This window comes from Cinclus cinclus, chromosome 16 (genome assembly GCF_963662255.1).
Source record: "Cinclus cinclus chromosome 16, bCinCin1.1, whole genome shotgun sequence".
Lineage (NCBI taxonomy): Eukaryota > Metazoa > Chordata > Aves > Passeriformes > Cinclidae > Cinclus > Cinclus cinclus.
The window spans coordinates 54,434-78,936 of NC_085061.1; the positions used below are offsets into that span (position 1 = coordinate 54,434).

Genomic DNA, 24,503 nt, shown 5'->3' on the forward strand with positions numbered 1-24,503 from the left:
CTAAGAAAGGCAGAATCCTCCCTTTGAAAATGAAAAGTGTGATCCCTCCTCCCTACAAATTATTATAATTTTGGAATTAAGGGAGCTCTCAGGCTAAGATATGGTGATAGGAATAACAGTTCTTTACTAGTATATCTAACAAGACAAACAAGAACAACAACAGCTATGAAATTAGCCACAAACAGAACAGTAACTCAGTCCCAGTGTTTTTTGGCTGCAGGCACCTTTTCCCTGAGCTGCAGTTCCCGGTGCTGGGGGCGGGCGGGTCCCGCAGAGCCGCAGGAGGGCTGGGGGTGATGGCAGCGCTGTCCCAGGGGGAGAGAGAGATGGAGAGAGAGCTCTCCGCTCACGGTGTGGGTCCTGGTGCTCAGCAGAGTGCTGGATGGTGGCAGGTTCCAGCGAGAAGGCAGCAGGGCAGGGTCTGACAGCAGTGAGGATGGCTCCCGCCGCTGGGATGGCAGGAATGGGTCAGAGGCGGCGATCGTCCTTCTCATCCGAACTTCGCGGGAGAAATGGGCCGAGCCAGAGCCTTCCGTCTGCTCTTCTGGCTGTTTGAATATCGAGGGGTTTCCCTCTTCTCTCCCCTCCCCTCTTCCCCTTGTCATTAGGGCCCAGTCAACAGGTATCTTAGCATGACAATGGGGAAAATTCCACAGAGGGAAAAGGGAAAGAACCAACCCCCAACAACAGGATACCACGATATTAATATCAATTAGTGCATTTAAAAAAGACAGATGTAAGACACCACACTTTAAAAGGGAAAAAACAGGTTTATTCCATGCAGTTTACAATACACTAGTGTTATGAAAAGGAAGTTAAAAAAATACCCACATACATTTCATTTGTTTGTTTTGAAAGTGATGGTTAACTGTAACCACCTTCAAATTATTTGGGAAGCCCTAGCAGATTTTTTTCAGGGAAATTTCCCTGAATTCAGTTTCTTGTCTGTGCTATGAGTTTTGGTTAATGCAAATCCATTAAAACCAAATCAAAATTCAAATTTTGCTGCAGTAAGAACACTTCAGAGAGAATGAATTGGCACAAAATAAAGTGTTATTGCTAATCCACTATCCAGGAAAAATATGTTGCAAGTATGGCCACTTGGGTATAAGAACAAACAGCTGATGCACAGGTAATTTTGAGACCAGTGATTTGGAGGAAAAGGTAAAAAGAGAAGAACATTTGTTGAATTGGGTAGGTGGTCCTAAACAGTGCATAGGAAGTAGATTTTTCATAGCTAGGTTGAGGCAACGACAAGGAGAGAAGCAGATGGAAAAAGCCACCATTTGATACTTCTTCAGTTCGGTGATCTTGTTTCAGTTCCAGGTAGAGAGGCTGGCAACATTCCTTCTAATTGTGTCTTGCCCCTTGCTTCATTCTACCAAGTACACATGAGCGAAGTTAATGTGAGTAAAGTTGTGCATAAGCTTTTGAAAAATCTTCAGAAGTAGCAAGAACCACATACATAATAAATACATTTACTCGCTTCAGATGAGGAGGCCTCAAAATCACAAACAGGTCTTAAGTCAAAATTTAGGCTCAGCTTCCTAAGGCGAGGAGAGCACTGTCACAGAACCTCTTCCCCTTCCACTCACTCCCAAAGTAGCAAAATAACTTTAAAAAAAGTTTCTGTCATTATAGTACTTATTAAGACACAACATCCTGAATAGCCTCTAATGAATCCACAAAGCTGTACTTGCAGCAGTATCTCTTCACTGAACTTTGAGATGTTTATGCCTTGGTAGACATTGCTAAAGTAAAGGTCAACCAAGTAGCAAAAAAATATTCTGCAACAAAGAAAAACTCTGTGACAATTTCCTGGGGCAATATCTTCCTCAAAGTTTCCCTATTGCCAGTGCTATTCATGAAAGTTAAGATTTCAGCAAAGGTAATAATGAAGTGGAGGGTAAGTGTACTGCCTTCTCTAGTGTGTTCTTCTGGATACTGAAAATCCAAGCCACATAGGAACACTTACATCTGCAATTGGTTCAGCCATTTGTAAAAAATATTTTAAATTCCAAGAGTTGAAAAGAAAACAGACTAGTTTTTCAAATGTATGTCTCTGGAACCTCAAATTAGCCCCGGAAAGCATTTTAGCCCTTAGCATTTCTGGTCTGAAAATGGAAAGGAGTTCCTTGTGATGGTCATTTAGGCAAACTGGACAAGAAGATCTATTTAGCCCTTTAAAGCCTCTGTTCATTAAGAAGCCTTTAAAGACAGCTCCTGATTTTTGTGAAACAAAAGAAAACTTATATGATACCAAGTTCAGAGAGCCTTCCACATTTTTTTTAAATGAATATTCGTACTATTTAAAGAATCAATAATTCTACACAAAAACCCACATAAGATCCCAAGATTGTCCTTAAAACTCAACATAACTGCAGTCTACAATGACTACGTGCAAACTACAATAAAGTAACAGGCAGCATCCTCAGGCTTAAGTACTTCAAAATTGTTGTGTTAGAAAATATAATTCTCCAATGACCACTCACGTTTTTAACCCCTCTGTCTTAGGATAGCAGACACTGTTAAAGGCATAACAAAATTTCACCTCTTTTCAAGAGCCCCACAGTTCAAGGGCTGATTGAAAAAGTCAATTTGAAAAACTTGAAACTTTTGATGTGGTGAGAAAGAACAAAAATAGGAGAATGGCACTTTCTGATTTTATCACATCTCAACTGAACAAAATCCCTGACTTCAACCTTTCATTTGACTTTGATCTTCCTCAAAAAGCCCAGGACAACCTCAGTCTTCTCCCAGTACTTCCCAAGGAACACATTCCAGTATACCTGGGTAATTATAATCCAGATTCTACTTAATTCCACTGACCCAGATACTATTGCATTTTTGCACTCCAAGTTAATTTTTGAAACATTAATAAAAAAAATTAACTAACGTATGTATGTTGCTGGTGGCAGCTCTCTACAGCTTAAACAGCGTCTGACAACTCTCAACCTCAACAGACATTCACAGAATAGTGTTCTGTTATGAGAAGCACTTTTCTGATAACACTATCACCCTACTCAGTGGACTTGTTCCCTTGGTTGCATGCCTGCAACCAAGTTATCTTTTGTTTAATCAGCCAGTTTTCATTTTTTCAAAACAACCTCTCTCAGAAAAAGAGAAGATTGATTCAATTTTTGAATCTGCAGGAAATAGTCCTGTTTCTAATCAATCATAACTGTGCATTCACATTGCAAAAAATGGAGCTACACAGCTGTTGTCTAAAGAAAATCTGAAAACAAAAACATCAGATGGATTCATCAAGATTCATTTTGTAAGAAATATCTTCTCCTAATGCTACAATGCAAGATGAAACAACTTCCATCGTTACAAGAAATCTGAGTTTGAAAAAAACACAGTAATTTTACAGCTTTGATGAGTAAATTATTCTGACAATGGAAACTTTTGTAAAGTATCAAAAAAACCTTTGAAATTCAATAAAGTCTTTGACATACAATTAAATTACTGCAGGATAAAAAATCTGCAATTAACTGTAATCCATGGAAATCCCACAGTAAATCGGACAAAATTCCAGGTAACCTTTGGGCTGGGAACTGCTGAGTCAGAGTATACATCTGGACTGTTATTATGTGACATTCATGTCTTTGAGGCCTCAGAATTACTTGTTCATTGCAAAATTCTGATTCACTTGCTGCTTGAAGAAGTCAAAAGCATGTAATACAAAAATGTCATCTCCAATAAAGGAAAATAACCTCTGAGAAAACTTAAGGCCAACAATATGCTGTTTCCTAACTCAAAGCAAGAAATTGCTGTAGCAAATTTGAACTTCTGCTTTTAATCAAGTTTTGCAAGAAGTCTGTAATGTAAATGCCTTTAAGGAATTTCACCTCTCTCTCTTCCTGTTTTATTCCTACTTCTATGATCTTTCCAAGCTCAGGATCTAAAGTTTTAACCTGGAATACTGTTCTGATTTAAAAATAGGGTGTATGATTTAAATGATAATAGTGATTCTGATTTAATAATAGAGTGCAAGAATTGTGTATGTCCAGAGTTAAGTCCAAGGGGTTTGCAGACAAAGTACTCCAGTTTAAACTCTACAGGTACATAATTTCATACTGCAAGATCTTAACAGATGAAGCAATGTTTGCAAAGCCTGGTGACGTAGATTGGACTCTAATGCAATTACCTTGTTACTGTCACTAACTTCATTTGAAACTGCAACAGTCAAACAAAAAGAAACAAAACTTATTTAGGGATAAATTCTTAATGCCTTGAAAAAAGCTGAAGAGAGCATTTTCATCTATCTGAAAGCCTCACATGATCACAAAAATTAAAGCAATAATGCCAATAGCAAGAACAGGAAAGTAGGTAGTTCAGGTGGTCTCAAACAACAGTGTATTTAAAATAATTTACAAGGTACCTGCCTACTAAAGCTCTCTCTATTCTCTCCTTCTTCAAATCTTTGTGAGGTATTGGAAAAAAATTGCAAAAAGTATTAAACACTCATTTCCCTAAAATTAGCTATGGCAGGGATATAATGTAAACTAAGCTGCAGGTGATCTTATCATAAAAGCACGTTTTTGAACCAAAAATATTCCAGGGGGGAAAAAAAACCCATACTTTGACAAAAACACTATTTTACATACTCTAAATTTGTTCAGTTTGCTCAGTTTGTTACTCATGCTTTGCTGATGCCATTCAGAAAAAAATTCACTTTATTTCATAGTCTGTCCTTTTTGGGTTTAATAAGAAAGGCAGCAGAAATGCTGATTCTTAAGGATCACTGTAAAACTGGTGTTTTAGGCAGTGAAATCTGCTTAGATCAATGCTGAATTACTCTGTAGAGCATGTCAAGAAAACAACAAGTAACATGGTTGGCTGCAATTCCATGAGGTGGGGAGTTCAGAGAATTTGGTGGAGTCATACTGCTTAAAAACACAGTGACTACTGCAGCAGAAGAAATGTTTTAATATGCAGTTAACACAGACAATTGTTATGCTTATTTTCAGAAACACAAGATAATCTGCCACTATTTAGGGGACATCTGTGTGCTCAATTTAAGCTGATAAAATATGGGTACCTAAAAAAGTATAAAAGTATAAACATTTCCCACTACACAATTACAGTTTTAGTAAATTAATTCAGTTTTAACTTCTTAAAAAAAGACAAAAATTGTATGTGTTGTGGAGGGGCCAGCAGCTTCCCGTGCAGACCACATCCAAGTCACAAAATGCATTACAAATCCTTTCAAGCATTAGGCACACGGTCAAAACATTTAGCCCATTGCTTAACCTGTTTAGTAGAAATGTTTCTTAAAAATTGTTCTGCCAAACTTATATCAATGCTTAAGTCCTTTAAAAAAAATTTAAAAAGTAGACCCTGGGTGTTTGAAAATCAGGCTTTTGTGTAAAGGACAACTGACAGCATATGCATAAATTCTGAAATTGCTAAGAATGAAAACTGTAATGTCTTTAGAATTTAAAACCATCTTGTAGCTTTCTTTGAAACTCCCTTCCACTGGTTCTGTGAGTCAATGAAGCCAAGTTTTATACTGTCCATTTCATTACCTGTTTTGAATATGTGCTAATGATCTCGCTCAAAACATAGCCTATGTCTTGTGTATTAGCCTTTATCAAGGACAAACTAACAAAGCTGCTTCGCATTCTGTTCAAACACTGTTCTTAACTGCATAGTTGAAACTCTATAGAATAAAGACAAAGGTTGATTACAGGTATCCTGAATATCCAAAGTAATCAGGTTTTTCAACTGGATGAGTTTATGTTCACACTAAGGTTGGTTTTAATCCGAGTCATAGAGATGGGGACCTAGGACTAGCCAGCTGTATTTCTGTAAAATGTTCAGCTCTCAAAAAATCTCTACCCTATTCCACACAGTTCAACGCTTATAGGCATTTTATAAAAGCACAAACACACATATGAGTACAAACACCTCCAAAGGAAAAGGATGTTCAGTTGGTCATTTTCAGTGAATTTTGATTCCACTTTCAAGCATGTGACCAGGACTGGAGCGTAACTTTTACAGGAGACTTGTTTTAACGGAGGGAACATCAAGAATAACTCAGAGGAAGGCCATTTTCTCTGAGTTTAGTTTTCCCTTTGGGTATTAAAATAAGCTATACATCCAGTCAATATATACACCGTTCAGAGAAACCTTTTCTCTGTTGTGTAACTTTTACATGTGCTAGTTTCAGTTGATCTCCTAGGCTGTTATTACATAATAGATTATGCCACAGAGCCATAAGGAATGTGCAGTATAATACAGTCAACTGGGGCTGACACTGATTCTAACACAACATATGCCCAAATACTTGTGTTTCTGGGCTGTAACATTTGTGTGTGAGTGTGTGTGTGTGTGAGTGTGTGTGTGTAGCACCAATTACATTGTCCTTTTAAAGTTTACAATGATTAGTAGGAAAAAGTCTCCAAACTGATCAACATTGGGTCATCCAGCACCAGACATTAAGTGCTACATGTCTCCGAGGAAAATATGAGTGCATGGTCATTTCTTTTCAAATGACCAGTGTCAATCAGCCAACAAGAGAGTACAACCATGCATTACAACCAAAAATTTAACACATACTCCCACACCATCTATTCCCATTATGTTATCTTGCAATGCTTCCAGAAGGTGACACCAGCTTATAGGCAAATATGGTTGAACTCAGATCAACAGAAAATTGTCTAAATCTGATTTTTTTCTTTTGCAGCCAAGCCTCTTCTGTGTGACAATTCACTGCATCTTCGAATATAAGAAAAAAACTGTCACCGTCCAACACTGTCTTCACATCCTGGAACCTCGTTCTTGCAAAATCTGAAATAGACCAATAAAAATTCTATAAATGAAAATTAGCTCACTGTCATTCCTAAAGCGTGGAGATCAAAGAGCAACATAATGACTATTTTAAATAACTGTTAATGTGTCAGGGACCTGGTTTGAGGACATTGCTGGGGTCTGTCCTTTTTTAGCTGAAAAAAGACAGATTGATACATGCGTATAATGCCTACTATCAAATACCATTAAAACAGGTGTAGAACACTGCTAGGAATTAAGTATTACTAACATGAATATTTAATACATTAATAAGACTTAAGAGTTGGCAATTGTAAAAAGTAAGCCATTGCACCTCAACATAGTTGAGAAGATCCTGAGGTCCTATGTAGTAAATTAACCTGGGTACTTTACTAGAAATGGAATTTAATCTTCATTTTTCCTGCTCTGGTAAAATATCCTAAACTTTCTAAAGTTTCAGATGCAAACTGTGTTCCATAAATTAGCACTGAAAACATGAACTAGCAAATCAAAATGTGCAGAAATGGCACACTGGGTGTGATGATGCAAGAAGTTTATTTTTAAAGAAAGACCAAGTACAACCTGGCAAGATTTAAATGAACAGCACCCACTCTAGTTCCAGTTTAACTATTTTTTTTTCTATTTTATTTTTTTATTTTTAACTATTTTTCTGTTCCTGTTTATTTTGGCTCCTCCAGACAGGAAAGGATCCAAGTCTTAGGACTGTCTGTTCAAGCAACAATATTTTAATGTTGCTGCTCTAAACTGAATCACAACCAGCAATAATGAGGTAAACTATCAAGCTTTGTAGTACTCTAGAATAATGTCAGCATGCTGCAGAACCAATCATGATAAAAGGCAAACAAAGCATTAAGTAAAGCTTCAAACACTGAGCTCAAGTACTTAAGAATGTTAATTTGTAAGTAGAAGTCTTACAATACTTCATTTTCTTTTGCTTCTTGATAGTTTTATTAGTATTGGGAAAGGCTCTTTATTTCAAAAGCTGAACGAAAGTAAAGGCACAATCCCTGGACAATGGCAGACCTGCCCTCAAGATGGAATTTCCATCTATTATGATCTTTGTGTAGCCTGATGTTACAACAAACACCCAGCAGCACATTCCAGCCCACAGAATCTGCCAGCACACACAAACACTTCCATCTCTGTGCTTGTACAGTAAAGGCTGGCAATTGCTTCACGCAACAGTTTCAAGTACAGTTTTAAATTTTAAAAGTTGAGGTATTTAGTTTCCTTTTAATATTGTTAAAATGACTATTATGTCTTTAATGGTGACTGAAGTCAAGCAAGGTCTCACCTGCTTTGCCCAGCTCCATGGGATTTTTTAGGGGCTGGAGTTCATAAAACACCCATTGCCACTGCATTCAGAGGCAGTGTGGTGTTAGCTCAAAGAATTAAAAATCCACTTTATCACTTGCTCAGTGTACTCAGTCCGACACCTGGATCTAGTTTTGTCCATACAAAGTTCTTTTTCATTTCAAAGTCAGCATTATTGCTTTGGGTGAAGCCAGATGTCAGCACAGCTACTTTGAAAAATTTCAGAAATAGAAAAGGGCATCTTCCACCAGCTCTGTCATGCTTTAAGCTACATTTTTAGAAGCAAAATGTGCTTCTAAACACATTTTTAGAAGCAAAGTAAAAACATTACTATGTGTAATAAGCAAAAAGCATTTAATATGAAACTAGGAAAGATATAAGTGAATCCTGTGGGGAAAAAACTGGCTCTATAAATTACTCAGCAACTGCTAGTGTAACACAAGCCAAAGAGACTAGATAAACTTACAGAAGATAGTGCCACTGATACCAACTCATGGTATCACAGTGTCATTGTATCTTCCATGCAATGACCTGGATGAAGGCTTGAAGCCAAAATTCCCAGACTGAGTTCTACTGGAAGGTGGGAAAATACATCACAAGCAGATATCATAAATGCTTCATACTTAAACTCCCTCCCCAAGTATTTGCTCTTGATCAAAGGAGAGAACAATGTACTGGAGCAGATGCCCACAATAGAGGATAACTGTCTGACCCAGCAAATGGAATCAGTAAATGAAATCATATCCAAGAGACAAAAACATGGCTGAAACAAATAGCTGTGCAACTAGAAAATAATACTGAATCTATTGATTTTGTAAATATTTCCGATTTAATATGAAGTATTTGAGTTCATTCATTCCTAGAAGAGTACTTGGAAGATTAATAGACTTAGAACTAATTTCTGTCGCATCAGGAACACATGCAGTAAGATAAAACTGAGCATATCTGGACACTGAACTTTGCACATTTTACTGAGCCCAGGAATCCCAACATAAAGCCGAAAATTCTATTCCATAAGGCAGTACTTTAACACACTTTTCTTGATACTTCTTCTGTAACCTGTATTTCTACTGAAAGGGAAATCATAGAATCACAAGAGAGGGTTGGAAGGGATCTTTAAGATCATCTCATTCAAACCCCTGCCATGGCCAGGGACACCTTCCACTGTCCCAGGTTCCTCCAAGCCCTGTCCAACCTACCCTTGGACACTTCCAAGTGATGGAACAACCACAGCTTCCCTGGACAATCTGTGCCAGATGTCTCACCACCTTAATGGTAAAGAACATGCTCATCATTATATCCATCTAAAGCTAGCCTCTTCCAGTTTAAAAACCTCACACCTTGTCCTGTCACCATGAGCCCTGGTAAAAAATCTTTTTTCATCTTTCTAATAACACTTTTTAAGTATTGGAAATGCAGCAACATCAGCCCTGGGGCTCTCTTCTCCAGGCCTAACAATCCCAACTGTGTCAGCCTGTCTTCACAGGAGAGAGGTTCCAGCCTGCAGGCCATTGTTGTGTCTCTCCTCTGGACCCACTCTTACAGGTCTTTCTTGTACAGGGAATCCTGGAGCTGGATGCAGCATTCCAGGTGGGATTTCATGAGAGTAGAGTTGAGGGGGAGAATCACTTCACTCAGTCTGCTGGCCGTGCATCTTTTTGTTGCAGCCCTGGATAACTGGGTTTTTAGTCTGCAAGTATTGCTGGCTCAAATTCAGGTTTTCACCCACCAGTATCCCCAAATCTTCTGCAATGCTGCAGTAAATCCATCTATCACCCAGTCTGTACTGATACTGGGGATTGTCCCAACTCTAGTACAAATCTGCTGTACTGAGGATTTTCCTAATCTTCCTATTTCTGTTCTATTTTCCCGATAGGTGCACCAGAGCCAAAGCTGGCTTAAAATTTCTAAACAATGTTGAATGAACTCTCATATTCTAGGGGCCTGAGTGTGACTGCTTCTTAGGGAAGCAGAACATGAACACTATTTCTTCCCACTCAAAATAAAGCTGCTGCTGATAGAAGAGTGTTTTAAGGACTGTTTGCCTCTCAGCTTAAGAATATTACCTTCAATTCCAGCAAAGTGCCAGTTTACTTTGTTTCAATAAAGCTTCAGATTTAATCCATTCCTTTCAGGCATTCCTGAAGACCTCGCAAAAGGCTTTACACTATCCTAGCACTAGCTGCTGTTAGCATCCTTTCAGAAAATAATGTAGGTTCTTTTTCGGCCAAGTGCAGCAACTTCATAGAATCACAGCATATCCTGAGTTGGAAGGGAAGCACAAGGATCATTAAGTGATGATCCTGGCCTTGCACAAGACAACCTCAAGAATCACACCACGTGCCTGACAGCACTGTCCAAACTCCAGAGATAAGTGTAAGGCTGCTTCACAGCTAAGAAGTTTAGGTATATAGGTGAGAAGCTGAAGTTTAGTCTCATGCAATGGTAAATATCTTCAATTTATACAGCTTCAAGTGACCACCCACACTATACCAATGAGCACTCAGTGGTATGTTATCTTCTACAAACTAGAGTGATATAAATGAGAGAAGTACTTAACAACACATTAGGAAAAGTGCCTAAGTTGTTTTTTCAGATGCAGCTTTTTTTTGGTGCCCTCTCACTTGTGACTTTTAATGTAACTTGATCTTCCTTCAGACCTCAAACTACAGTAGAGAGGATCCCTCCCCAGAGTTGTTTCCTGTGATAAATACAACTGTAGCACCAAGATCACACTATTTACTTATATTTGTCACATCTTTACTAAAATAATCCCTAGTTTCAAAATTATCAGTTAGGACCACTTTTGGACTATGTTGCACTTGAATCAAATTTGTTAAAATTATTGCCAAATCAGACATTTACTGAAAATGTATATGGTAAGTTTGCATCAGATGCCTCTACAGGGTTGCACATAAGGTAAGAAAGAAATTCATGAATGAAAAGCATTTCTGGCCCTAGAATCTACATGGAGAACTTCCCTTCTCAGCAAAGCTTTAAAGGTGCTACTCACAATACAGTTTATAAAAGCAATAGTAATTATTCTGTCAAAAAAGCAATATCCAGAACAGGAATTGTATTTGTGCCAACCATGCCACAACTACAATCACAAACACGCACACACTACCAGGACTAGCCGAAGGACAGCACTAGTGGGGGTGGGAACTGGATGGGGCAGAAAAGCATCTGGTTAAAATCCTAGGGCAGCTAGTGCTCACCATGACATTTACACTTAATCTGAGTCATTCATATCGTAATCCGTTTCTTCATCCTCACTCTGAATGTCATGCAGCATGCAGCACGTATAGAAGAAGGAAGGGAAAAGAAGAGATTGCAAGTGAGTCAGAGCTGCAACAAAGTACAATCCACTTACACCTGAAGCATCTGGCAATGACATTTATTTACTTTTACCTGGGACCTCCACTCTTTGTATAAAAAAGTATGACAGCTGACCATTTCAAGAAGGAATGTAACAGATTTCATGACATTTTCCTCTTCAAATATCCTGAAGTCAGCAGAGAGAAGCCAACAGTAAAGTCAATAAAGTGGTATGAAAGAGAAGACTGCCTGTGGGAATACAGGTTATCTTTTGGTAGTGCCATGGCTACCAGTAAAAGCTAATGGAACCATTTAAGATGAATTTCTTTGCTTAGGTGTATTAGAAGGTTACACAGAAGTAATCTACTAACTTATTATGCTGTTAACTAAAAAAAGAAAACACAAGAAAAAAGTCCATAAGAAGGAATGAAGGTGAAGTTTGATTAGATGGTTAACAGAAGATACTTTCTCCTATTCTGAAAATCCAGGACTATTAACTAAAACTGAAGTGCTTATCAATAAAAAATAAATACTGGCAGGTTTTTTTTTCTCTAACTCAATTTGCTGAAAAAGTAATAGGATGACTTTCTTGTAAGTCAGTCCCAGTACATGAACATATTATTCTGTATATAAAAGTGGATACCAGAATTTCAATCATATGAACTTCATGAAGACCAGCTCAGACACTACTGAGACTAGAGGATAATGCTCACTAAGAGGGAACTACAGAGACAACATCTTCCTGAGTCAAGATTTCTGAACACAGCTGTTAGAAACCTTTCAAGAAAAAAACTAAATTCTTTTTCCCTTTTTTCCCAGTCACAACATATATTTATATACAAAAATATGACCCTTTAGAAACATAATGTAGAAAAGAATTATTCATCAAGTATTGCCTATTAATTGCTAGGAACAGCTTAACTCTTCCAGGACAAAAGGAGGGAATGTTTGTATCTCCAGCCAAAATCAACAGTAATTCCTATTCATCACAGTGGTTAAATGATGCTCTGCTCTCTTCTCTGAAACAATGAGCAAGCAGCACATTAATGGAGATGTCTAATAGAGCCTCTCTCAGTGCTACTCCATTTACACAGTCATAATGCACTCTCAACTAGCTTTTGCTTTTCATCTTTAACACTTGCATTTGATCCATATTTTCTTTTACATTAAGGATGCAACGTAACTCTGGCAACTTCTGAAATTACCTGAAGATGCACTACTATTCCTTATGAAGATGTTTATTAGGCTCTAGAATATAACATTTTATTTCAGGCAGATATCTCAGCCCTAAGTTATTATCACACACCTCTAACACGTCACCTTTCAAAGTCTTCCTCAAGCATCCTGGCAAAAGCAGACCTTAACTAGGGCTTTGAAAGACTTAGACATGGCTTACCCAGTTTCACTGTTTAACCCTGACTACACTAATCCTTTACAACTCTTTGGAAGTTTTATCTCAACAGTGACTAACATAAATTACCTTATTTTATTAGGCATCCAACACATAGCTTAGAGTACTTTTACAGTGCAAATTATAAAAATTATTCCATATGTGTAGCTGCATAAGCATGTTACAAAGCATAGAAAATAATGAAGTTTTGTCTATTTGAGGCCTCAGTGCCAAGACTCAATTCCATTCTTAGCATTATTTCAAAATCAATTTCTTTGAAGGCAATTCTTGAAAAAGCAAGCTTTACCAATTGCTTTCCATCTACATAAGGGAAATCAAAAACTTTTAAGTCAACTACAGGTGTATCCAGTTTGTCGGTAGTCATCTCATACAAAGCAGCAATACAATGATAAAAGCTGTTCACTGCTCAGAACCCATTACAGAACTGCTCTGCCTTATGGCTAGTCAGCTGTGATTTTACATTTTCCTTTGTAGAAATTCTGAAATAAAACTGAGTAAAATGCTAAGATACTGTGCCCATTGCAATCTTTCTGTAAAGTTGGTTACAGAAAGCAGACTTGGTAGAACTCTGAAAACATTAACAAGTACCCTCATTTTATAACACATTGCACATGACTGCTTTACAGAGATAGGATTTTTCAAGTTCCATTCTTGACAGTAAGATTTCCTCAGCTGAAGTCAAGCAAGAAAAGCAGTTTTTAACTGAACCAGTGTCATTCAAATGTATAAGAAACAAAACCTCGTTTCTCAGCTGTGAAGAGCAAAGATCTGCCAATACCTGAAAAAATAGGTACTGAAAAAGTACAGAGTATTGTATTTAAATAATTCAGGCATGCATAACAAATGCATGCTGACTGTACCATTTACAGCCCCTCATACAACAGACAGGGAATTATTATTAGTCCTGAACAAGGGGAAAAAAGGACAGTTAAATAATGGTCCAGAACAGAGATCTATCATGACTTGTGAAGCCCACTCAATTCAACATAATTTCTTTAGTCCGATGTCTAGTAACTCACCTTTGCTTTTTCACTGGGTTCACTGGTTGTGCCATAAGGAGTGTTATGCAATTCCTTCGAGACAACACACAGAAATTCAGCCTGATCTTCATTTCCATAGTTATAGGAAGAACCAATACTGACCAGCTGAAAGATGAAAAAAAAGTCAATTGTATTTCCACATAAAATTAATTCCATAAAGTCTCATGATTAGTACAAACACTCCTCACTCAGACTGTAGGTTGTGCCTGAAGCATGATTCTTCATTTAGATGCAAATACAATTTGATGCTGACAAATACACTGACAATACACACTGATGATAAGATACACAGAGGGGTTTTTTTTAAAGTTACAGAATTAATGATTTACAGTTATAATTATCCTGTGAAAGAAAAGACTGTGGAGGCAGGCCAGTGGAGAAGTAGCCTGTTCTCCATTTCTGTTATTTACTGGAAACCTTCCTATCCTCCAAAGTTAATTTTTAAAGTTCATATGGCATGATTTAACATGTAAATGGCTGCATGCAGGAACCTCTTTAGCCTGAAGCGATACCATAACTACTTACAGAATAAGGGTATTTCTATTAAAACATATTTTGAAAGAACAAACACAATATTTGCATCCAACTGGAATACAACAAGACACAGTATGGTGGGACAACAAGAGTAACATCTGAAATTCATACATATTGCTAAAAGGCAGCTAATTAAGGAAGTGCTACAAGCAGAAGCCATGTATAATGAAATGTGACACATTTACAAGTTTCTACAGTCTCTATATTGAATGATAAATGACAATTTACTGAGAAAGAAGAATATATTCAACATCAGTACTACTTCTTATGCAGCATGTTTGTCAAATGGCAGAAATTGTCTTACCTTACACACAATACACTTACCTAATGCTAGAAGCTTTACATAGCCTGCCTTTCCAAGCCAGATTAAATTCAGATGTAGCTGGTTCATTTATTTTAAAGTTTTATTTCAAAAGCACAACAAAATAATGTGCGATCTACAAGATAATGTCAGATCTACTGACACAGAACAAAGTCCTAAAAATAAAACTGTTGCACAGATACACTGTGCCAATTTGTCATTACCCAAACTATATTTAAGATGTACAATAAGACTGCCCTATTCCCCAATCTCTACCATTTAAGTGCTCTAGAAATGGCCACATGGAACAGGCCTAACTTTTTTTTTTAGGGTAACAGCACTTAAAACACTGCAGTTATCTCTGTAAAGACAAATCATGTACTACCATTAGTGCACCAGAACACCAAAGACAATAAAAGATCTGTTAAAGTGTGAAAGATGAATTCAAGATGAAATCCTGATCCAGAGTTTGTACTTAAGGGATAAAATTACTTCCCCAACAAAAACTGAAGTTATACCAAGGTTAAAAGCAGCTTCCATATAGCACCGTAGAAGAAAACAAAGCCTCACTGTACTTTCTAAGGAGAGGAGAGAGATGCTCAGATGTTCCTGCACTTCAGTGTTCAGCCAAGCGAGCGCTCCCACAGATGGAAAAAGCCCGTGGCTACAAAGAGCAGCAGGCAGTGTGTCTGCATAATGAATCAACTTGATGCCAGGTCTAGGGACTGTCAAACATTTTTGGAGCCTGATGATACTACAGCACACAAGTGTTGTAACTATTACACTGTAACAACAGTGTGGTTTCTGTTGATCACAGAAACCTTCCCTGCCTCCTCCTCTTCTAACATCACTCTAGTTCTGTAAAATATATGCATAATCAGTAATGAATACGGCTGATCAAAAATTAATGTGTTAAAGACATTTTTTCAACCAACTGTATGATGAAGTCACAAACACTTAACACAAACATTGGTTTTCAGAAGCACCAATGCATATAAAGACACAATGCACCCTGAGATACTAAATCAGCTAATACCCTGCAGTCTGTACCCGAACGTATTTGTGTAACATAGAATCACAAAACCCACAGAGTTAACTAGTTTCTTAGTTGCACAAGATGGACTAAGAAAGTCTACTGAAAAGGCGGAAAAACAACCCAAATTTACTTCATATATTGAGATGATTTGTTGATTGTCTTCCCTATCAACAAGAACATCATGCACAGATTTTCAGGAAAAAAAATAGCTGTTAAGTTGCCTTAAACCCAACAAAGTGGTATAGCGTTTACACTATACTGTATTATATAGCAATTACAAACCATTTAGTATAAATACAGTAATTGCTTCAATTATTAAGGTAAAAGGTAGGACATTAAACAACATTTTTAACCCACTTAAAGGCTAGAAAACATTCAGAAAGTTTGTATACATATTTAAATAAAGCCACTCAAAATTCACCTTCTCTGAAGAGAAGTTTGAAGAACAAAATTCAAGCATACAATTTAATTAGTGTACAGTTGACTCTTCTTCTTGGAAAATGGCAACAACTCGTTATCAGATAAGCTATGATAACTACCAGAAGGAAAAATACTTCTTTACTTCTTGACACTCTAAAGAAACAAATGACCTCTCTGACAGCAGATACCATAAAAGACAAACATCAGCCAAATCATCAGTCCTGTTTCAACCAGGTTGACAGGTCTTCAGTTGATAGCAACTAACAAATGCTTCATAATCCAACCATGTAAATTAACCTTTTGCACATAAGTCTTTTTAGGAGACATGGAAGATTGAATACATTTAGCCAGTTGCTAGGACTATCAATTTAGCTGACTGCAAAATATCTAATGACTTTTTGCCACTACTGATCAGTTGATAAAGCCACTTTTGCAGAATTACACCCGAGTTCCTCAAAACTCCAACTCACAATACTCTCATAAGCAGTTTCATATGTGTGCAGCTAAAAATTTATACTTTGCATAGTAGCAACAGCATGCTGGAACTGTCACTGTAGTTTTCTGAAATTATCAACAACAAGGCTGATGACAGAAAAAAAAAACCAACGGAAAATGATTGCAGATTAGAACTGAACTGTTCTGTCAGAAACTGAAATCAGAAATATGTTTTATGATCCAAAAGTCACTTCACTGTTCCCAGTATTGGTGACAACACTTTTAGAAGGATGCTGATAAACTGGAAGAACATCCCTGCCATGTCTGTCTGCCCCCATACTACCACCCCCATCCCACCCCCCCAAAAGAAGCCAAAACACATCAGAGTAATCTGAGGTATGAAAAACAGATCAAAGGATTTCAGATTATCCAGACTACTGTTTCTCAGACTTTCTGAAAGGACAAACTGTTTTTGCTTTGAAGCCACATTTGCTTCTTCATGTGGCTTAAATTATCAAGAACCTAAGGAAGGATAAAATAACACATTGAAACTGTAAAGTCCAGAGATTTGTATGCTTTTATATATATATATATGTATATGTGCAAATATGTACATATATATATATATGTGTGTATATATGTATGCATGTATGTATATAACATGCATATATCTATTTTTCTGCATTGGTGTATTCCTTCCATGACTTGTTTCATTACATACCTCACCAAAGCAGTGTGATCCTATTTAAGCATCCCTGTGAGCCCCAACAGTGTCAGAACTGAGCACAGGAAAATGCCAATGCTACTTATCACAGAAAATGTATTAGATAAGGATGCATTTCTGCTTGCATGGAATAAGGGTTGTTGGTACTAGTAGGCTGTCAGCTGCAGCTAAAAAAAGGCAGGAATGGAAAGCAGCATTACTTTCATTTTGATTAAATCAAAAGAAATATAGTTACTGCTTGATGTGCCAATAGAGGTCACAATTTTCCTGAAAAGACAAAGAAATCACAAGAAGAAAAGAAATTTCCTGTCTCGAAATAAGGAATCTTATTTTTTGGAGTGAACTAACCTTATGCCTACCTGAACTGAGACAGATCTCAAAAACAGACACATTTCAGTAACATGCCGATACAGATTTGCTATATTGGTTTAATAATACTGATTCAAAATCTATGTAGTATATTTACCAGACAAATCAGCAATACTACTGCTATCTCAGATAACCACTCCAGGTTGCACAAATAGCAGCGCAGTATTCTTCTTCTCCTTTCTTTTTCTTCTCCTTCTTCTTTTCCTCTGCTTACCACAGGAGTTACTCATATTAACTAACTTTTCTACTTCACCACTACTAATTTCCTTCTCTATTTTATGATGGTCTGATTCTCAAAACCAAGTAAATTCTGTAACAATTACTCTCAAATTATATTTTAAATATTCTTGTACTTTGATTCTTACTGCTTCTATTTCAGATGTGGTGAACTCCTTGTATATTAGAAAGCTTGAAAAAACTGTCCTTTTAAAAAAAATTAAATTATACTATCAGCTAATAGAATTATAGAAAATCCTCCACTCATTTTTTAACAGAATCGTTGTATGAATCTAAGAATGGACTCTATACCTTTTAGACATATAATGCATTTGTTCTGCCTTCCCAAAGGATTTGCAAAAGGTTATGAAGAGACACATACATCAGCTCTTAAAACTCAGCACTGATGACTGACACCAGGCCGGAAATAATATTTATTTCAGGTCTCTTAATGCAATAGTGAGACTTCAAATCTTCATTTTTTTAGTTATAATTTTTATTTTATTTTATACCTGTATTAATTTCTTCACTGCCCTCCTCACCTTCCATTTTACAATGCTGGCTTTTACTTTGAGCTATCCAGGACATGACTGTCTGAATGACATCATTCTGCCTTTACCCTACAAATCCCTAACAAACCACAATTCTTTCTCTGTTGCCAGAAGTCTTAAAACCCCACATTTCACTTTCCAAATGTTACCTATACAACTGCAAGAAACAGACCGTGCTTGGTACACTGAAAGCAGATTCTGGAACTGAGCTGGGTAATAGCCCAGGTTTCCAATCTCCAACTGTGTGATTAAGTGCCCATATATAATCATAGGTAAAGCTTTGTTTTTACTAAGCCCTTTCACTATCATGTTATCTTCATAATGTTATACTCATTTTCAGACTAAATAACCATATATGCTGCAAGAAAAAGAACGAGCACTCCAGGCATTTTGCTGATGAAAAAAATTAGAGCACCAGCTTCTCAAATCAATTCACATACAACACTTTGAAATGCAGCACAGATATTTGAAAAACCAGAAACTGCCTCCAATGTTACTGAGAGCAAAAAACCTTTCCAAACTCACAAATATTTAGAAGTAACACAGCAATCGAAAAAGCAGAACAAGGCAAAAAGGATGGGAGGAAGAAAAAAAAAAAAAAAGGAGAAGAGAAGAATGAAGCCACAATTGTCCATTTGGATTTCAAGAAAATTTCCAAAGATGGAAAAAAAACCCCATAACAACAAAACAATAAAGGCAAGGAAACACCCAGGATGCTTTTTCAACTTGAGACAAGACTTTAAACTGTCCATTTTGCTCTCCCCTCACTCCTCCCTATTTTACTTGGAAAAAAACTCTTGTTATTCGTTATTCAAGTTTGAACACATCTCATCCACCTAAAAAAATAATAAAATTCTGAGTTACCAGAAATAAAGGGTTCAAACTCAAAATTTAACTTTGGTGGATAAAATAATCATTTTCCCAGTCTATCAAAAATGTCCCCTTCTGGAGCCATTGAACTCAAAGCTGTATTTTAGGGCTCCTTAGGTTTGAATTGTACCTCTTAGTTAATAAGTATGGATGAAAGACTGTTAATTTAGGAGGAAAATTTAAGGAAAATAAGTTATCTATTGAGAAGGTAAGAACTCTTCCAAAGAAAAACCTTGAACTAAATAACCAAGGGATTTTTGTTTGGTAGTTTTTCTATTATTTTTACAATGCGGTCATTCATAATGTGTAATGAAATATCATGAATATAAATAAAAGCCAGTCACAAATACACACAAACTACTATGTGTTGTACATCCAGAAAAAAAGTGGAATGATCTGAAAGCAGCAGAAACGCAAGGAGGCCAAGCATATCGGTGTGAAGGCAAAAAGAATGGTGTGACACACCTCACTGCAGCATTTCTGGAAGCATCTTTCTTCCCCTTTCACCTCCCGTGACACTATCAGCAGAAACTCTGACTGCTGATCCCGGCCACAGCTGTACTGGGGACCTATACTGACAAGCTGAAATAACCAATCAAAGTAAAACACAAAAAGAAACCTTTGTAAAGCTGAAGCACATACGTTATCCAAATTGTACAAGTAACAGATGAGCTCAAATGTTCAGGTAACACTTACTTGCCACTATAACAGGTTGTTATCAAGCTACAACTTTCATTTCAACATAAAATTTACTGAGGCAATTGCAAAGCCCTTTTTGATTTAAATGGAAGTTAAGAGTTACTGATAAGAAGACAAAAAGCTCCCCATAAACTGTGTTGTAGCCAACTACTCTGAAAAAAACCCCGAAGTTTGGTGCATTGTAAAAGTAAGCATTATTTTCCTGTCATACATTGACAAGTGGAGAAGGTAACATGGATAAGACTGGAAGGTGTTATGTAAAGCAATATATAAAGCCTGGGTATTAAATAGCTTCATCTTGTTCCAAATACTGATAAAATACAGCTAGGGAAACACAATAAGTCAACAAGAAGAAAAAACATTGAGTGGTCTAGATGAGTTTTAGAAGGAGTAATTTACAGAAGATCCAAGAAAATAACTGCAGTGTGAAAAATTGTCGTGTTCCCACAAAAATCGCTACCAAGAACACTGGCTAATAATTTAAAGTTCAACCTCAGCTGAATTTCTCAACCTCTTAGCACAAAACATGTTTTACCTTAATAACACAGGGCAATTCCTAGCCCATTTAAATTAAAGCATAGCCTGTCAGTGCACTTTAGAGAGATTAGAACTTTAAATTAAATGTGAAGAGTTAGACAACAATTGCCTATTCTGAGTAAACTGGAGATTATAACAGATGAGAAGGTCCATGAATAGCAACTTTATATATATCCTGCTATTGCATGTGAATAATTTTGAAGACAGCAGCTAAATACCATCCTCCTCATACAGTGAACATATTTATGACTGCATTATGGCATCAGACTCAGATTACATTAATCATTAAAATTTACATGACCAACACTGCTGCTGTCTAAAGCCTTTCTATTTAGCCACTTCGTATAGCCCACAGTTTTTTATTCTGTTGCATTGCCAAAATACTGGGGTTTTTTTCGATTGCCTGAAGAGGCAACAATTGAAGCCAAAAATCCTCTACAAAACAACCCACAAAAGTGGGACAGCATAATTTTTGGTAATAGATTTTGGACTGGGACTAATACATAATTGTACTGTTTTAGCAGAGCTTTTTCAATGTGTTCTTTGGAAAAGGGCATCAATACATCTGCATAAGTGCACCAACAGTTCAGCACCTTCCACTCCTATTTAATAACCATATACAATCATATTTAATGATAAAATTTTGAAATGCTAAGGGTAAAAAACAATTTTTTGCAAAACCAACCATTTGAATATTTTATATGTGGCTCATATAAAGAGCACAAGGACTCTCAGCCTGTAAGAAAATCGCTCCTCTGAAAAAGCTGATGATACCATCTTTTTTCACATACAGAGCATGGTGGGTACCACCCCAAAGACTGCTTCTGAAAGTAAGCAGGCTGCTCAGCAACATGGGCTTAGAAAAGATTACAGAAATGCTACAGTGTTTGAAGGTATTAACAATATAACTGTTTATGCACAATATTCTAATCGTTTTTCAAGTGAATGACGTCTGCTACAAGCAAGTCTGCATTACAAAGAAGAGAATGGCCTAGTGTGAGGTAATGAGATACTAAGTATTATGAGATCAAACAGCTGTTATGTTTATCTACTTCAAACTATGTGTCTAAAAATGTGCAACCTGGGAGAGGGAGGTAGTAAGAAGACAACTGGATGAAACAAGAAAATCACTGGATTCTTCCAGTTCTAAAAGAGACTATAGTAAGTCTTTCAGCATTTGCACTGTCAAAGCAGTATTACTTCCAAATACAATATCCCCGAGGGGTTTGGGATAGGTAAAAGACACAGTGTCATTAAATCTGTTAAAAAGTAAAGGAGGTCTATTTATAATGAAAGCTAGTTTCTCCTGACAAAGAAGAATGTTGAAAAACTTTTTTCCATGCACTGGCCAAAAAACAGTCATGTAATAAGTGAGAGTTTTTTTTATGGACTTAACATTTAGCTTGCAGCATGCCAAAAAGACCTGGTAATACTCGAAGCAGAGTACTGAAGCATAAAAAGCTTGCTCTCTGCCCATTTAACCTCTTTGCTCATGGCTGTCTCCACGTCACTAGCACCTTACACATTTTATCAAATATAAACAAAATATTCTCTTTTACATTTACATCATAAACATTTTTTAAATGTTGCTTTGTTGTGGTGTTAGAGTGAGACTGCATAGGATAATGGGCTTGTGCTTATTTCAACTTCTCCTATTGTAAGCATCAGACACTGAAAAAGGTGCTAGGAGATGAACACTTGTGTTTCAGAGTTAATAGATTCATTGCTCCAATGCATCTTAAATACTCTGCTGGATTAGGAATGTGAAGGATGACGGAGCTGTACAGTTGATTTCTTACTTACAGAGATTATCAAAGATAACAGATAGATCTTGGGATTTTACAGTGTGTTCTTGAATGTACACACAAATCTACTTTGATGCACTGCAAAGAACAAAAACATTCACGTAGCTCACAGCTATCAAGCTTCACATCCACACAGGTAAAGTTCACTCTCCTTTGCGTATCAGTTTTTTTATCTGAAGAACCACTCTTTGGGCCTGGCAAACATTTATCCACCAAGCTCATCTCTTTCACCCAGAGCTCTTCATATCTAACCTACTATTCATTATAAACTCATCTTAGTTAATTTTGGTTGATTCACCCTTCAACTGCTCACATGTACACACTGAAGAATTACATTTCAGACATGTAGCAGATGTTTTCATAGAAAGCCAGCAAAATTTACCTCCTGGAAAGCTACACTTTTTTTTGTTTGTTTGTTTTATGATAAATGCAAACACAAATATCACATTTTAACTTAGTTGTGTATGTTTATCCAAATTCTATAAATGACTGAATAAAAAGAGATGCATGGAATTTAATTTATATTCCTCTTTCACAAAAGGTACTTAATAATAACTTCTTAGAAGACTGTGTTAACTATATCCCATATGGATTTTTTACCTGTTCAAATTTCCAGCCATCGGACATTGTGGAAACCATTTGAGTGAGTTCCTCTTCCTGACACTGCAGCACTCTGTATACATGTTTGACTGGCACCTTCAAGAAGGAATAGAAGATGCTCAGTAGGGTATGGAATTCACTATGTTTGTAACTTGTCTGAAGTTGCCCTTACTCTCTAGAAATGGTAAGCAACACCACTTTGAACCCATCCAGAGCAATGAATAATTCAGACCATTTTAGCCGAGACCTATAGTAAATGCTATCAGAGCAACCCTGTGATCCAACAACCTAGCTTAAAGAGAATTTTGTCAATAACAATATAAGTTTGTAATATCTCCATGAAGACTCAGTTACCAGGGAAGCCTGAGTAGCACAGTTAAAGAACAAACTTTATCATACTCACTTTCATGGAGAATATGAGCTGCTATGAGAAGAGACAACTTTCTCACAGAGCTACAAAAATATATGACAGGAGCTAAACAGCATCTGTACATATGCTGCAAAAAACATACAGTATAAACAGCAGTTATACCATAGCTAGGCAACCTCATCATATTCAGAGCATTTAAAACTCGATGAGAAAGTTATGTTCTACAAAAGCTGTTCTTTAACATAACTATTTCCAGAAATGATATTATGACAAATTCTACTATTAGTGAACATTTTGGAATAATTATTTAGAATGTTTTCAGTTTTTGAATGAGATCTGTGAACTCTGTAAGCAGACTGACAGAAGCCAGTAATTAGGACTATTAATCCTTGTACTACTGGTTCCAGATCATCCTGTGATGGGGGCAACCATTCAGTATCTTACTGGGGAAATCAGGAGTTACATAAAAAAAACAAATGGAACCCTCTCACTACTTGTCATAGAACAAATAATCAAAAGAACATGAGAAAACAGCCTCACCTGTGATATTTTGCTGTCTCTCTCTCTTATTTTGTCCTTTACCAGTTTTATTAGAGATGTGATATTGTAGAATTCAGCCTCCTCTAGCACACCTAGTATGAAAACATTAATTGAGAAGAAAGACAGTGTAACTAAAGATTCTAGGCCAAAATCACCAACCAGTTCAAAAGATTATCCTCTCAACAGCTACAGAAAATTATTTCTTTTTCTCTATGGTAAGATAGTTCACCAACCTAACGATTCTCCCTTCTTTCAGATACACGTAATTCAATGTTTGGCACATTCTAAAAAATTGTCCTAAAAATATCCCATAGAAAACTGATGCCATTTCATGTACAAAATGAGGCAAGAAACAAAAAAAATGTGCACAGAAACTATTCCATAGCAGACTGATAAGACCACCTTACCTCAGGTCCTGCCTCAGGCTGTAATACAAAAGAGAAATTCAAATAATCCTACTGAAAATCTCTGCAGCTGCTAGCAAGCAGAAGATTTTTCTTCCTGTCACTTGAGATCTTAAGAGTTTGAAACAAAACCTTAAAGATACATACTGCCTCTACTCACATGTTCAAGGCCTACCCATTCTCCACACACAGTATGCTTAACAATGCATGGGGA

At 36.8% G+C, this 24,503-nt stretch overlaps 1 protein-coding gene across 5 annotated transcripts in view; it reads right to left on the reverse strand.

The window, feature by feature from the left end:
- Positions 1 to 750: 750 nt before the first annotated feature.
- The window catches only part of LOC134050627 (BTB/POZ domain-containing protein KCTD5), a 31,616-nt gene continuing 7,863 nt past the window's right edge, over positions 751 to 24,503 (reverse strand). Inside the window, exons 3-8 of one of the 5 annotated variants that reach the window (XM_062503802.1) lie at positions 23,886 to 23,977; positions 22,976 to 23,071; positions 19,800 to 19,916; positions 13,858 to 13,983; positions 11,328 to 11,386; positions 751 to 6,795 (exon numbers count right to left, since the gene is read on the reverse strand). In XM_062503802.1, the coding sequence (XP_062359786.1) occupies positions 11,342 to 11,386; positions 13,858 to 13,983; positions 19,800 to 19,916; positions 22,976 to 23,071; positions 23,886 to 23,977 (476 nt within the window). In that variant the 3' untranslated portion in view covers positions 751 to 6,795; positions 11,328 to 11,341. Of the gene's footprint in view, positions 6,796 to 8,553; positions 8,680 to 11,327; positions 11,387 to 13,857; positions 13,984 to 19,799; positions 19,917 to 22,975; positions 23,072 to 23,885; positions 23,978 to 24,503 lie in introns of those variants that run through there. The other 4 variants (XM_062503803.1, XM_062503804.1, XM_062503805.1 and 1 more) reach the window with 4 other exon arrangements.